At 40.5% G+C, this 17,167-nt stretch overlaps 1 protein-coding gene across 1 annotated transcript in view; it reads right to left on the bottom strand.

Annotated features, from left to right (window-relative positions):
* Positions 1–1,185: 1,185 nt before the first annotated feature.
* LOC311142929 (transmembrane protein 164-like) overlaps positions 1,186–17,167 on the bottom strand; it is a 46,353-nt gene continuing 30,371 nt past the window's right edge. The window contains exons 4-6 of the mRNA XM_084178682.1: positions 10,595–10,673; positions 7,604–7,704; positions 1,186–3,237 (exon numbers count right to left, since the gene is read on the bottom strand). Coding sequence (XP_084034808.1) covers positions 3,034–3,237; positions 7,604–7,704; positions 10,595–10,673 — 384 coding nt within the window. The 3' untranslated portion in view covers positions 1,186–3,033. The remainder of the gene's footprint in view (positions 3,238–7,603; positions 7,705–10,594; positions 10,674–17,167) is intronic.

Raw genomic sequence — 17,167 nt, 5'->3', positions numbered from 1 at the left:
TCATACTGACACAACTAGGATAATGTTAAAGACAGAAAGTCATTTGGTTCCATACCAGGGTTAGGGTTTACTCTCAGCATTGCATTGTGGAATGCTTAAGCTCATATTACCTTTTGTATGTTCGACCGAACCAAAGATGCCTCTGGCCATGTCCTCATGCTGCTCTTCAGGCCTGGCTTCCTGTCCTTCCAAAAAACACCCCTGCAAGAGACAAAATGACTTTTTTTCATCTGTTTCTTTTTTTGTACGATTTCTAATGTATTTTGATTTCTTTAGCAACTGCTTATTCAATGAATTTTCATTGATTCTGTCTGAAGCCTTACCAGGCATCAAGGATAGTGAAATTACCTGGTTGCAGTTTATTTCCTCACTGGTTTTCACATTTATTATAATTTGTGTAACAAAAAATACAACCCCATAGCGTGCCTCCTAGATTTATGGGTTTCTATGTTTTTTCCCAAAGACCAGCAGTTATACTTTATATATGAAAAAGCCTCTTTTCTTTACTCTGGACCCAGTAGCTGCACTGGTATACAATCGCACTGATATACAAATAAATGAATCATAATAAAATAACTACAAACTTTTATAAGAAAATGTACTTTAAGAAGAAAAAAACATTTTTGTACATTATAAATTCTGTTAAAAAAAATATTTTGGATCTAGTTTCTAAATTATTTTAGTGGTTTTCTATGTTCAGAAAATTTGAGAAACCGAGATGTCGCTGTGCAGAGTGACAGTCTCTGCTGTGGTGGCATGACGGGATGTGGGGTTGCCTGGCGTAACCCCCCACCCACCTTTTTATTTCTTCTACTTTACATTTTTGGTTCACTTTCTCAACTTGAAAATGTTGATTGAATAATATGAACTGGGAAATAAACGACTTACCTTTAGAGCTAGATCCTCCTTCCTTCCCCATTGAATTGCTGTTAGTGTGATGAGACTTGAAATGGGCATTTATGATCGTATGGCTCCCCCCAAAAATACAAAATATTACCCCCACCCCCCCCCCAAAAAAAAAACTGTGTGGGGAGAAGATCTTAAATATATATATATATATATATAGATGGGTTATCAGTGGGTATGTGAGCAATGGCTGTGGAGATAATGTAGTTTTAAACATTGTTATTACCTTTTAAAATCATTTATCCAATAAAAAAAGTGAAAAGATACGAAATTGTGTTTGTGCACGTTTTGTGTAATGGGTGTTTTATTACGTTATGACATAACGTATTTGGTATTATAATCTGAGTTTGAGCCTGGTTGAATGTTATACAATAAACAAGGTTATATTTACAGCTTGGATAATACTAAGTCCTTAGTAATGGGAAGGAAATAATGTAGTTGGTGGTACACATTGGTTTTACCCCCTTACTATTTAAATCGCTTTGAGCACTGGAAAAGTGCTATATAAACCCAATTAATTATTTATTAGTTCCTGAGCTATTCACCGAGAAGACAATTTAAGGGCAGAAATCACATTTATTGTCAATACAGTGCACATCCACCCAGAAAAAGTGTACAAAAGTATACCATATCCCTTGTTTTTGTAATGTGTACTAGTAAAGTAACACAAAAATCCCTCATTACAAAATGGGAGCGATCGACGTGATGGGGAATAGGAAATTGTATTTAAAACCCCTTAAAAAAAAACGATATTTCCCTTAAAACAGGGATTCCCAATGACTGTCCCAAAGTAGAGCTATGCAGGTCATTTGCAGGTAATCAAAAAACAGATACATTAAAACAAAGTATGTGATCGGTTATATAGAACCTGTGTATATTGGGGTACATGATATGGACTGAAATTGGGCTGCCCCTTAAAAATAACCTGGGCCCCAACACTCAATGTAGAGTTAAGTGTAATGTATAGAACAGGCATTTGATAGAGAATTATCGACATTACACTTAAAAAAAAAAAAAACTGCAACCTTGATAGCTGTGCCCCACTGAATATGCCCCATGATCAATAAAGGCTATTTTCAATCTGTATCGCTGAAGCCAACATATGCAGCATTTACCGCCAACGCAGGAACATTGCCTTCACATTTCAATCACGCTGTAACGCCAAACATCCGCGATACGGATTGATTATAGCCCTAAATCAATTTAATTAAATCATCTCTGAAAGCCATCTCTACCTCTAAGATCTCTGTCTCTCTCAACAGGCACAGGGCATTGCTCCTCTCACCCTTTTGACAACCATGTTGTATCCAAATACCTACATCAAGATACCTTCCTGTAATTTCCCTTCATCCATAATGATCCGACAGGACAGACACTTGTCTGCATTGTCTATAAAAACGCCGCCTACATCCTTTCTTTCACCTCCGCAGTTTTGTAAAATCAGTGATGGAGAGATGGGATACATAAGCGGGAGCCTCTTTTAGATATACCACTTGATCCAGCAAAGGAGAAGATGTGAGGAACAGGTTTCTCCTTGTCAGAAGAGGCTGTGACCACAGATATGACAGAGACAGCTGCTTCACAACCGTTACTCTTCAAACAGACAAAATATCACTAAGTGATGTTTTTTTTACAATGGATTAAACAATGTTTTCTTAAATACAAACACAAAATGGCAACATGACCCATACCTGGGCCAACTGTCATGGCAAGCACAAATGAATAGTTTAAAGTGTACAGTAATGATGACAATTCAGTGATATCTGGGTTAGCCCCATTTTTCTGAACATAACTACAAAAGGCAACTTTAGAAATAAAGAGTAACTTTTAGAAACATCAGTAACTCATGTTCAGGAAATCTGACCGAAACAAAAGGACATTTCACCTGGCCAGCCACACACACCAATAACTACCACCTCTAGCAGTCTTCCCATCATGTGTGCATGCAAATAATGCAAGCCAGCTCTAACACTAAAATAATTACACTGTTTCATTGACCCTGAAATGCCTATTTCATTACAGTAAAAAAAAATATATGGTAAGTGGTACAAGATGCATTAAAAATGTTGATAGAAAATCCCAACATATAAAAAAGCTACGTCCGTGTGAGTCCGTATGTCTGTCTGTTCAGTCGACCTTGCTGCGCAGTCTGGCGGTGTCCAGCAGGTACCTGCAGGTGGGGCCGGTGTGGTAGGAGAAGAGGGTCAGGGCCTTCCCATGAACCAGGGTCAGCAGGGTCTGGTGACCCGCAGCCCAAACCCGGTACCAAGGCCCGTAAAATGGGTCCGACACCGCTGGACACAACATGTTGTTCAGGTTGACCTCGGTCATCTGGGAAGAGGGACAGAAAGAGACAGAAGTGAGACTAGCTAGGAGAAACAGAGGCCTTGCTTGGTGTTTGTTTCATTCGTGTCTTCAGTCAGGCTATAAGAGAGAAGAGCAGTCAGCTCTGTCACACAACTCATTAGTCATGCTAGTGTGTCATGTACAGTGCCTTCAGAAAGTATTCATACCCCTCGACTTATTACACTTTGTTGTTGTTACAGACTGAATTCAAAATGGATTAAATAGATTTCTAACCCATCTACACACAATACCCCATAATGACTAAATGTTTTAGAAATGTACATAAGTATTCACACACCTAAGTCAATACATGTTAGAATCACCTTTGGCAGCGATTACTGCTGTGAGTCTTTCTGGGTAAGTGTCTAAGAGCTTTGCACACCTGGATTGTACAATATTATTTTTTAAATTCTTCAAGCTCTGTCAAGTTGGTTGTTGATCATTGCTAGACAGCCATTTTCAAGCCTTGCCATAGACGTTCAAGCCGATTTAAGTCAAAACAGTAACTAGGCCACTCAGGAACATTCAATGTCGTCTTGGTAAGCAACTTCAGTGTATATTTGGCCTTGTGTTTTAGGTTATTGTCCTGCTGAAAGGTGAATGTGTCTCCCAGTGTCTGTTGGAAAGCAGACTGAACCAGGTTTTCTTCTAGGATTTTGCCTGTTCTTAGCTCTATGCCGTTTATTTTCTATCATAAAAAAACTCCCTAGTCCTTGCCGATGACAAGCACACACATAACATGGTGCAGCCACCACCATGCTTGAAAATATGACAAGTGGTACTCAGTGATGTGCTGGATTTGCCCCCAAAATAACGCTTTGTATTCAGGACATAGTTAATTTCTTAGCCAAATTCTTTGTAGTTATTCTGTACAGGCGTTCTTCTTTTCACTCTGTCATTTAGGTTAGTATTGTGGAGTAACTACAATGTTGTTGATCCATCCTCAGTTTTCTCCTATCACAGCCATTAAACTCTAAGTGTTTTACAGTCACCATTTGCCTCATGCTAAAATCCCTGAGCGGTTTCCTTCCTCTCTGGCAACTGAGTTAGGAAGGACGGCTGTATCTTTGTAGTGACTGGGTGTATTGATACATCATCCACAATGTAATTAATAACTTCACAATGCTCAAATGGATATTCAATGTCTGCTTAAAAAAATAATACATCTACCAATAGGTGCCCTTCTTTGCGAGGCACTGGGAACCCTCCCTGGTCTTTGTGGTTGAATCTGTGTTTGAAACTGCTCGACTGAGGGACCTTACAGATAATTGTATGTGTGGGGTACAGAGATGAGGTAGTAATTCACAAATTATGTTTAACACTATTATTGCGCATAGAGTCCATGCAACATTTCTAAAAACATAATTCCACATTCACATAATGGGGTATTGTGTGTAGATCAGTGACACAACAATCTCAATTTAATCAATTTTAATTTCAGGCTGTGTAACAAAATGTGGAAAAAGTCAAGGGGTGTAAATACTTTCTGAAGGCACTGTATCTTTACTCAAGTTCGTCACGCAAGCTCTCTATCCAGCTTCTGTATCCATCCAGCATCCTGTATTATGTTGCATCTTATTTGAATCACTGTCCTGCAATCCTGTTTTATCTTACTTTACTGCCTGTGTCCTGTAGAAATGCTGTATCAATTAAGGATGCACATTTCGGTCAATTCTGCTTCCGACTAACCAACCCTCATTAACTGGCCAACGTTTGTAAACATTTTTCCAAACATTAAAATGACGTGACCAACAGAAAATACTATGCATGCATACAAGGAACAGACATTTTTCATTAAGAGCTTTAAGCTTTGTGTTTTGCCTTCAATAGACTTAACTGCTGTTTACCTTCAATAGACTAACAGTGGCTTGCGAAAGTATTCACCCCCCTTGGCATTTTTCCTATTTTGTTGCCTTACAACCTGGAATTAAAGTGGATTTTTTGGGGGTTTGTATCATTTGATTTACACAACATGCCTACCACTTTGATGATGCAAAATATGTTTTATTATGAAACAAACAAGAAATAAGACAAAAAAACAGAACTTGAGCGTGTATAACTATTCACCCCCCCCAAAGTCAATACTTTGTAGAGCCACCTTTTGCAGCAATTACAGCTGCAAGTCTCTTGGGGTATGTCTCTATAAGCTTGGCACATCTAGCCACTGGGATTTTTGCCCATTCTTCAAGGCAAAACTGCTCCAGCTCCTTCAAGGTGGATGGGTTCCGCTGGTGTACAGCAATCTTTAAGTCATACCACAGATTCTCAATTGGATTGAGGTCTGGGCTTTGACTAGGCCATTCCAAGACATTTAAATGTTTCCCCTTAAACCACTCAATTGTTGCTTTAGCACATAGCATTTTCCTTGATGGCCAAAAAGCTCAATTTTAGTCTCATCTGACCAGAGTACCTTCTTCCATATGTTTGGGGAGTCTCGCACATGGCTTTTGGCGAACACCAAACGTGTTTGCTTATTTCTTTCTTTAAGCAATGGCTTTTTTTCTGGCCACTCTTCCGTAAAGCCCAGCTCTGTGGAGTGTACGGCTTAAAGTGGTCCTATGGACAGATACTCCAATCTCCGCTGTGGAGCTTTGCAGCACCTTCAGGGTTATCTTTGGTCTCTTTGTTGCCTCTCTGATTAATGCCCTCCTTGCCTGGTCTGTGAGTTTTGGTGGGTGGCCCTCTCTTGGCAGGTTTGTTGTGGTGCCATATTCTTAGATTTTTTAAATAATGGATTTAAATGGTGCTCCGTGGGATGTTCAAAGTTTATTTTTATTTTTATAACCCAACCCTGATCTGTACTTCTCCACAACTTTGTCCCTGACCTGTTTTGAGAGCTCCTTGGTCTTCATGGTGCCGCTTGCTTGGTGGTGCCCCTTGCTTAGTGGTGTTGCAGACTCTGGGGCCTTTCAGAACAGGTGTATATGTACACTGAGATCATGTAACAGATCATGTGACACTTAGATTGCACACAGCTGGACTTTATTTAACTAATTATGTGACTTCTGAAGGTAATTGGTTGCACCAGATCTTATTTAGGAGCTTCATAGCAAAGGGGGTGAATACATATGCAACCACCACTTTTCCGTTATTAATTTTCTAGTTATTTTTTTTTCATTTCACTTCACCAATTTGGACTATTTTGTGTATGTCCATTACATGAAATCCAAATAAAAATCAATTTAAATTACAGGTTGTAATGCAACAAAATAGGAAAAACGCCACGGGGGATGAATACTTTTGCAAAGCACTGTAACTGCTGTTTGTGGTGCACCAGCTGTATGCGGATCTTGCCATTTTTGCATGTTAATGAAAATATGCAACAATAGCAAGCATATCGTCTTACAGTCAAAAGGCTATATAGTCTATTATTGAACATGCAACGGCTGTAATGAAGCAGCTAATAAAACTTTGTCAAACATCTGCCAAAATGCAATTTGCGGGAAACACCGTTCTAAACAGCGCATCTAATGCGAGCGGCTCCATATGTGACAGATGAAAATCTCCCTTAGAAATATGCTAATATGACTAGGATTGTGCCTTTTGCTTCTGAACAACGAAAGAAAGTAGATATGAAAACCAGTAGAACAGGCGATAAATGCTGGTTAATGGCATAAGGAAGTCTTTATAAAATAATTGACTCCACATTTCCATCGTTGGATTTTGGCTAGGCTACTTTGACGCAAGGTAAGACATTCCTCATTATTTGAAGTAAAGTAAAATGTTAAGGTTTCAAACAATTATATTGCCTGATGCACCCATTGTAAAGTGGTGGGTGACGCGCTGATAGCCTGCCTACCGTTGACTATAGCCTATGCACTCGAATGGAGAATGGAGGCGCACTTTAATTAGAGTTGAGTTGAGATTGAGAAATAAAAATAGTCTCTCTTAAATCATGGTCATCATAATAGTTAACACGCGATTGCATTTAGAATTGTTATTTCTTGTGCAATGACTGCATGTTTCACTTCAGTACCAGCTTTTTGAGGGGCTGCTCTCGCGCTGACTGACAGGTGATAGGCTGTTCTGCTCCTCAAACTAAGGTCTGTCTGTATGCTGTGCGCGTGTGATAAATAAGATACATGACGACTAACGACAACACAGGCGCCAATGTAATTCCACTAAATTATGCAAATTAAGTTATAGAGATAAGCATGGTCAGTCAAATGTATTTTCAGCTAACTAACCGATTAATGGTTAACCTCCCTAGTATCAATATATGTATGTAGGGTACAATCTTGTCAACATCCTGTCTATCTGTGTCATGTGCCTCATGTTACTGGCCTCTCCTTTAAGAGAGAGGGGAGGTGTTTCACCGGGTGTCCAGTAGAGGGCTCCCTCAGTCTCTTACCAGGCCCAGGCCCTGCAGGAACAGGAAGTGATAGAGGAACAAGATGCCAGTAGAGAGGATAGCCCACCACATATCCCTTAGGGGCTCCGGTTTGTACACGCCTGCAGGGGGGAGAGAATAGACAATGTATGAACATTATACAAAACACACAGAGCTGAAAATCTAGTTATGGATTGCTTTTAGTTTATTGGCTGGGAGATTAATCACTATTGGTTTCTTACTCCCCCTTCAAAGAATGCAGCTGGCTGTGGATATTTTTCTTCCAGAGACCTTGCTTTCCCACTTTGTTCAAAACCAGTGCTGACTACGGATGGTGGTGTCTAGCTTGTTTGCTGTTTCACAAGAATAATCACATGCAGCCTTTGCATTCATGAGGCCCTTCCCAACCATAGACTCCCCCTGTACCCCTCCTCCTCTCTCTGGGCCTGTGGGTGTCTCTCCAACAGAGGATTGATTTAAAACAGGTCCATGTGTTGAGGCCATTTCTCCACCCCTGTGCTCTAGTCGAGACAGAGTCAATTAAGGCCGGGCCGGAGAGAGACAGCCCAGCAGCACAGAGCCTGGAACGGAGCGGAGGGGTGGAGAGGGGAGGGGGAGCTGAGGGAACAAGCCCTCCATTCATTGTTCCCTCGCTTGCTCTCAACCCAAAGCCCAGTGGACTAGATAGCACTCTTCCATCACAATGCACAGAGAGCCACTACAGACACCCAGATACACAGAGATTCCTGATCACAGAGTCATCATGAGCTTGGCTAGGACTTTGAGCGCTCTCTTTGTCTCACAGACATTTCACATCAGCCAGTGGAGCAGAATGCATGGAGTTCCCCTCCCCGCCTTTGGGACTCGGGGCAGAGAGTGACTCACAAATTCCACTGTATAATTGACAGAGCAGTATCCTATCAAATACAGATGTTACCACCAGGCAACATTAAGTCATAGCCTATAGTTAACTCCTCTAAAGTACAACTATGGGCTTGGTTGTAGTTATGTTGTTTAGCTCGCCTCCACACAGCTCTTTGGAAAGCAACTTTTCATTTATACTAGTACACAGTGAAGCTGCTATGACAGCTCACCCCTATTGTTGAGGGATATGAATCCTTCCTTATGTTCAAAGATATGTTATACGTGTATGATACGGACTTGGTTGTTCCAAATTGGTGTGAATTTGTTAGGAGCCAGGGTGTTTGTGATCTTATCGATTTTCCTTCAAGCTGTCATAGCGGTTACATTTTAAGCAGTTTTGCTTCTTAACTGTATTGGAGAGAAATGGTAAATCACAGACTGAGAGCTCATTCCATTCTCTTCGTTGAAATTGTAGTCTAGGCTTTTGTTGTCAATTGGGGAGCTAATTTGAACATCATAGGCCACCATAGTCTATTTTCTTCTGAATTGTTGTCAGGTAAATTCTTCCTCATATTATGTTTTGATGTTAAACATGGATTATAATCACATCTTTAAAAAAATAAAAATAAATGGAATGTTAACACTGGTGTTGAGGCCATGCGCAGAACAGCTAGCTGGCGGACATCTTCATGGTAATTTTCAACCTCTCCTTGTCCCAGTCTGTAATCCCCACGTTTTAAGATGACCACCATCATTCCTGTTCCCATGAACTCTAAGGCTTCATGCCACAATGACTACCACCCTGTAGCACTCACATCTGTAATCATCAAGTGCTTTGAGAGGCTGGTTATGAAACACAACTCCATCATCCCAGACACCCCAGACCCACTCCAATTTGCATACCGCCCCAACAGATCGATAGACGACGCAATCTCAATTGCACTTCCACGGCCCTCACCCACCTAGATAAGTAGGAATACCAATGTGAGAATGCTGTTCATTGACTACAACACCATTGTCCCCTCCAAGCTCGTCACCAAGCTTAGGATCCTGGGACTGAACACCTCTCCCTCAATGTCAGAAAGGAGCTGAAGAAGGCAGGTTGAAAAGGTTTGGCATGGGCCCTCAAATCCTCAAAAAGTTATACAGCTGTACCATTGAGAGCATCTTGATTGGCTGCATCACTACTTGCTGTGGCAATATCACCGCCCTAGATTGCATGGCGCTACAGAGGGTGGTGCAGAACGTCCAGTACATCACTAGGACCGAGCTCCCTGCCATCCAGGACCTCTATATCAGGCGGTGTGAAAGGAAGGCCGGGACAATCTCCAGCCAGACTCCAACCACCCAAGCCATAGACTGTTCTCTCTGCTTCCGCACTGCAAACAATACCAGTATATCAAGTCTGACACTCTTGAACAGGCTCCTGAACAGCTTCTATCCCCAAGCCATAAGACTGCTAACTGGCTAACTAAATTGCTACACAGACTGAGTTGACCCTTGTATTTCATTTTGCACTGTCTATGCACATTCACAGGGTCCTGCACACGGACACTCCAACACACACACACACACACACATACATAATATGCACATACATTTATACAGACTCTACACACACCCACTCACATTTAATCATCATATACACTGCTGCTGCTCTGTTTATCACATATCCTGATGCCTAGTCACCTTACCCATATACATATCTACCCCTACCATTCCAGTATCCCTGCACATTATGGTACTGGAACTGACCCTGTATATAGCATGCTTACTTACTTTCTCATGTAATTTTCTTGTGTGTTTCTGTTCTACCTTGTGTTATTTTTAGTATTACATTGTTATTGATTACTGCATTGTTGGGTTTATAGCTTGCAAGAAAGGCATTTCACTGTACTTGTGCATGTGACAATAAAACTTGAAACCGGTTCCAAGAATGGCATCTCTACACTAGATGGCAGTCTTATCAGTTTTCCCCAGGTCTCCGCCTAAGTGCAACAATCTCACAACTGGGAGAAGGGTTTTGATTGGTTGAGTTAAGGTAGCAGTGATGAGTAACTCAAGATGGTTTCATTTCTAGTGAAGCACCCATGGAATGGAGACAACAAAGCACAGAATTCCATAAGTGCAAAAGAAGATGGCACGTACCTCCTTTCCTGAAGAGGTATACAGGCACCAGGTAGAGCATGGAATGCTGAATGTAGTAGACCTCCTTCTCAAACGGAAGCTGAACACAGACAAACAGAACAGAGTTCAATATCTACATGATCATCATCAGTTTCATTATAACATATACACATACATGAGTGTTTGCCTTACTACATTGAACGTTAAACAATGTCCTGCTCCTGCAATTTACATTATTTGGCTATGGAAATGTTTGAAAGCACAATTGGATCAAAACATGGCTGGTGTTTAGGCTGTGAATAAAAGTGGCGTTCTGGTTTCAGTTAGGCTAATTTCCGTTAAAAAAAAACCAAGAGAACCATTCCCTAGGCATCAGAGTGTAACAACTCTGTAAATGGCCTGCTAGCCTTAACAGTAAAAAGGAAAGGAGAGGTCTGTGTAAAGCACAGGAAACCCACAGGGTACACACTCATACACTCTCTAGATCAGGGGTAATAATCTATGCTGCTGCAGGGCTGCACAGTCTTACAGTTAATCACATAACAAAGCTATTCTTTACACTGAATACAATCATTCCTGTCCATATGGTGACTTCTATTAATGCATTACACCTGGGAGGAAATAAAGTGAACACTATGGCCTTAGATCAGTGGTATTTAAAGTCGGGGGAACACAGATTATTGTATGGGACAATATAGAAAAGTTTTGGAGAAAGATAATTAGAAGAAAAACTATTGAGTAAATGTATTTATTTGTTTCTTTTCATTCTGATAAGAGATTAAAATGTAATGAATTGAAGGTTATTTGTTGATGTAAAAATCTACATTTACTGATTTTAAGTTTGTGGCATCAGATTTGGGGTGGGGTTGGGAGAAATTATTGCAGAAAAAAATGGGGTTCCTGCTGAAAACGTTAGAATACCACTGCCTTAGATGATCGGTTATGACCTTATAGATGACTGTCTCTGTAGCATACACACAGACCTCTCCTCCAGCCTGCACAGATAGAGGTGTGTGTGTGTGTGTGAGAGAGAGGAGCCTCAGTGTTTGTCAGGGGTTCCTGAGAGTTGCCGGTCACGTGCTGCTGCGGTTACTGGGCCAACAACACAATAAACCCTGCTGGTAGGCCTGCCAGTCTGTCTGTCTGTTGACTGCTCTACTGGCTGCCAGACAGCAATAAAAAAGAGGTAGGAATTGGTGGCCACAGACCCAGAGCAGGTCAAGGGGACTCAAGTGTACCAAACAAGGGCAAAGCCACATGAGGCCTAGTTACGTAAGCAGCCTTTGTCTTTACTGTTCAATTCCCCCTTCTTTACATTCAATACAGTTCACAGCATGGCTGGAATCCTTGACTTTAGATGTTCAAAGGGTGCATTTACCTTTCTAAAAAGACTAATGTTTTGTATGAACTAAAACAATTCTAAATGCTTATTGCGTATCAGAATGACTAATCAGTCCAAACTGGACCCCACAGATGAACAACCTTCAGGAAATAAACTAAATTTTATTCAGGCATTGTGAACTGGACTAGAAGAATGTGTTGTATGGTCTGGCTATTTACCACCATGTGTGCTTTGCTTAAATATTTATAGAAGTATACAGTGCCTTCAGAAGGTATTCACACCCCTTGACTTTTTCCACATTTGGTTGTGTTACAGCCTGAATTTAAAATGGATTAAATTGAGATTTAGTGTCACTGGCCTACACACAATACGCCATAATGTCAAAGTGGAATTATGTTTTTAGAAACTTTTAGAAAATAATTAAAAATGAAAAGCTGAAATGTCTTGAGTCAATAAGTATTCAATCCCATCATTAAGGCATGCCTAAATAAATACAGATTTACTTAAGTCACTAAATAAGTTGCATAGACTCACTGTGTGCAATAATAGTGTTAAACATTATTTTTATTGACTACCTCATCTCTGTACCCCACATACAGATAATTGTAAGGTCCCTCAGTCAAGCAGTGAATTTCAAACACAGATTCAACCATAAAGACCAGGGAGGTTTTCAATGCCTCGCAAAGAAGGACACCTATTGGAAGATGGGTAAAAACAAAAAAGCAGACATTGAATATCCCTTTCAGGATAGTGAAGTTATTAATTACACTTTGGATCAATACACCCAGTCACTACAAAGATACAGGCGTCTTTCCTAACTCAGTTGACAGAGAATAAGGAAACCACTCAGGGATTACACCATGAGGGCAATGGTGACTTTAAAACACTTACAGAGTTTAACGGCTGTGATAGGAGAAAACTGAGGATGGATCAACAACATTGTAGTTACTCCACAATACTATCCTAAATGACAGAGTGAAAAGAAGGAAGCCTATACAGAATAAAAAAGATTCCATAACATGCATCCTGTTTGCAATATGGCACTAAAGTAACACTGCAAAAAATGTGGCAAATAAATGAACTTTATGTCCTGAATACAAAGCGTTACGTTTGGGGCAAAGCCAACAATACATAACTGAGTACCACACTTAATATTTTCAAGCATGGTGGTGGCTGCATCATGTTGTTGGTATGCTTGTCATCGGCAAGGACTAGCGAGTTTTTTAGGATAAAAAGAAATGGAATAGAGCCAAGCACAGGCAAAATCCTAGAAAAAAACCTGGTTCAGTCTGCATTCCAACAGACACTTGGAGACAAATTCACCTTTCAGCAGGACAATAACCTAAAACACAAGCCCAAATATACACTGGAGTTGCTAACCAAGACAACATTGAATGTTCCCGAGTGGCCTAGTTACAGTTTTGACTTAAAATGGCTGTCTAGCAATGATCAACAACCAACTTGACAGAGCTTGAAGAATTTTCAAAAGAAAAATTTGGAAATATAGTACAATCCAGGTGTGCAAAGCTCTTACAGACTTACCCAGAAAGACTCACAGCTGTAATCGCTGCCAAAAGGTGATTCTAACATGTATTGACTCAGGGATGTGAATACCTATGTAAATTAGATATTTTTGTGTTTAATCTTCAATAAATTTGCTAAAATTGCTACAAACATGTTTTCACTTAGTCATTATGGGTTATTGTGTGTAGACGGGTGAGAGAAAATACATTTAATCAATTTTAAATTCAGGCTGTAACAACAAAATGTGGAATAAGTTAAGGGGTATGAATACTTTCTGAAGGCATTGTAAATGTGGCCATGCTTTCCTTCCTGTTGCGATAGGAAATGATAAGGTGATCGTGGTGTGCTCTAGACAGACAGCAGAAAGGACCTTGTAATCACACAGTACGAGAAATGTTTCACCAACACTCACTATAAAAGAGGCCAAACACACAGGAGTGTTTACATCAGGGGTGTCAAACGTCCGGCCCGCGGGCCGGATCAGGCCCGCAAACGGGTTTAATCCGGCTCGCGAGATGATTTTGAAAAAAAATTTAAAAAAGAAAAAAAAAGAAAATTTGTAAAGTATAAAAATGCGCTGCAATTTTTCAATAAAATAAACTGCTGTTCCAATTGCGTCCGCTGGATGGCGCAATAGCAATTGTGTTAAGCAAGCAAACTGTTTATATCGGGGCAGAGCAAGTAGGTCAAGCACGTGCAGCCAATGAGCTACTTTGTTTTGCCCGCGATATTTATTACGGCTTCTACTTTTAACATTATGTGCTTTGGCACCCTCATTGCCCCAATATGTCTCTGTCAAAAAAGAGAAAAGTGGACGCAGAGTGCAGAGTGTTCCAAGAAAAATGGTCATCCTATTTATTCACGGAATTGAATGGGAAAGCTGTATGTTTGGTGTGTTCAGAGCATGTTGCAGTGCTGAAAGAATATAACCTTCGTCGCCACTATGTGAGTCTTCATGCCGACAAATATGACAACTTTCAAGGACAGCGGAGATGAGAGAAGGTGAATGAACTGTTGGCGGGTCTGAAGAAACAGCAGTCTGTGTTTACTCACAGCCGAGACATCAGTGACGCTGCAGTGAAAGCTAGCTACCTCGTTGCTAATGAAATCGCAGTGGCTTCAAAACCATTTAGTGAGGGTGAATTTGTAAAAACATGCATGATGAAGGCAGCGGAGATTGTGTGCCCTGAAAAGCGGCAGGCTTTTGCAAATATCAGCCTGACAAGAAACACAGTTGCAGACAGGATTTCCAATCTTTCAGTGGATTTGGACAGCCAGTTGAAGCAAAAAGTAAAGTCATTTATTGCGTTTTCGGTTGCAATTGATGAAAGCACGGACATTACAGATGTTGCACAACTGGCCATTTTCATCCGCGGAGTTGATGACACATTGACCGTCACCGAGGAGTTTGTGGAGTTGGTGCCGATGACGGATACAACGACAGCAGCTGATATTTTTACCGCACTCGTCGGCGCGCTGGACAGGGTCGGAGTGGACTGGTCTCGCGCTGTCAGCCTGGCTACAGATGGTGCGCCCTCAATGATCGGGAAAAAAGCAGGCGTTGTGACAAAGTTCAGAGAGAAAGTGCAATCTGCAAATGGAGGACGTGATTTTTTGACTTTTCACTGTATTTTGCACCAGGAGGCTTTGTGTTGCAAGTCATTAAAGATGGATAACGTCATGAAGGTGGTCATCCAAACTGTTAATTTCATCCGATCCAGAAGCCTGAATCACCGTCAGTTTGACAGCCTTCTCAGAGAGAAAGACCACATCTATGGCCTGCCATACCACACTGAGGTAAGATGGTTAAGCCGAGGTGCTGTGCTGAGGCGTTTCTTTGATTTACGAGAAGAAATTGAACAGTTCATGGAAGAAACGGGCAAACCAGTGTTAGAATTTCATTCCGCAGAATGGATGCAGGACCTTGCATTTATGGTGGATGTTACAGAGCACCTGAATAACTTGAACAAACAGCTGCAAGGGCGCAACAAAGTTGTCACGCAGTATTATGACAGCATACGTTCTTTCAAGTTGAAGCTGTCATTGTGGGAGACGCAACTTGCCGGTGGTGATGCAGCTCACTTCCCCTGTCTGAAAAATGTGTGCGCGACCCAACATGTGGCAGACATGAAGCGGTTCAAAGATAAAATAACGGGACTGCTACGGGAGGTTGAGCAACGCTTTCAGATTTATGTTTATATGTTTTTATGTTGATGTGCTATTGTTTTTAATTGATTTTATTTGTATATTTAACCTATTCTTGACTCTGTGGTTCTTGCACTTGTTTGGGGAACAGGATTTCATTATTTCTATCTACATTTCTGCCTGAGAAATGACACCCTGATATAGTTCTGTGATCTGTGAAACAGTTCTGTTAATCACTGAGGCATTGTGTGTTTGTGTGTTCTTTGTCCTCAGAACTTTCAAATAACTTGAGGTGTTTTATGATTAATAGTGATGTTGTGCTTTTGGACACTGTCCTCAGGCTCCAGCTTTATGTTTATATGTTTTTATGTTGATGTGCTATTGTTTTTAATTGATTTTATTTTATTTGTATATTTAACCTATTCTTGACTCTGTGGTTCTTGCACTTGTTTGGGGAACAGGATTTCATTATTTCTATCTACATTTCTGCCTGAGAAATGACACCCTGATATAGTTCTGTGATCTGTGAAACAGTTCTGTTAATCACTGAGGCATTGTGTGTTTGTGTGTTCTTTTTCTTTAGAATTTTCAAATAAACTTGACGTGTTTTATGATTAATAGTGATGTTGTGCTTGTACTATTTTGGACACACTGTCCTCAGGCTTTATGTTGTATGTTGATCGTATTAAAACAAAGAAAACAATCTGAAGTTGTTGTTTTTAAGTTATATATACCATGATTTTTCCGGTCCGGCCCACTTGGGAATAGATTTTCCTCCATGTGGCCCCTGAGCTAAAATGAGTTTGAACCCCTGGTTTACATGTTTGGCCAATGGCATGTTTCAAAAACACAGTCAGTATCTAAATGTATTAAAACATTTCAGTCTTATTTAAAATTTGGTCAAAAAGATAAACACACTAAGACTGCTGTCAGGTTAGTATAGTATATCAGCCGTATATCATATACATAATATACTAATATATCATATCTATCTATCTATATATCTATATACACAGTACCAGTTAAAAGTTGACACCTACTCATTCCAGGGTTTTTCTTTATTTTTACTATTTTCTACATTGTAGAATAATAGTGAAGACATCAAAACTAACACATATGGAATCATGTAGTAACCAAAAAAGTGTTAAACAAATCAAAACATATTTTATATTCTTCAAAGTAGCCACCCTTTGCCTTGATGACAGCTTTGCACACTCTTGGCATTCTCTCAACCAGCTTCACCTGGAATGCTTTTCCAACAGTCTTGAAGGAGTTCCCACATATGCTGAGCACTTGTTGGCTGCTTTTCCTTCACTCTGCGGGCCAACTCATCCCAAACCATCTCAATTGGGTTGAGGACGGGTGATTGTGGAGGCCAGATCATCTGATGCAGCACTCCATCACTCTCTTTCTTGGTCAAATAGCCCTTACACAACCTGGAGATGTGTTGGGTCATTGTCCTGTTGAAAAATAAATGATAGTCCCACTAAGTGCAAACCAGATGGGATGGCGTATCGCTGCAGAATGCTGTAGTAGCCATGCTGGTTAAGTTTTCATTTAATTCTAAATAAATCACATACAGT

Source organism: Coregonus lavaretus (assembly GCF_964263955.1).
Source record: "Coregonus lavaretus genome assembly, chromosome: 15".
Classification (NCBI taxonomy): domain Eukaryota; kingdom Metazoa; phylum Chordata; class Actinopteri; order Salmoniformes; family Salmonidae; genus Coregonus; species Coregonus lavaretus.
This window is presented reverse-complemented; position numbering and strand designations above follow the sequence as displayed.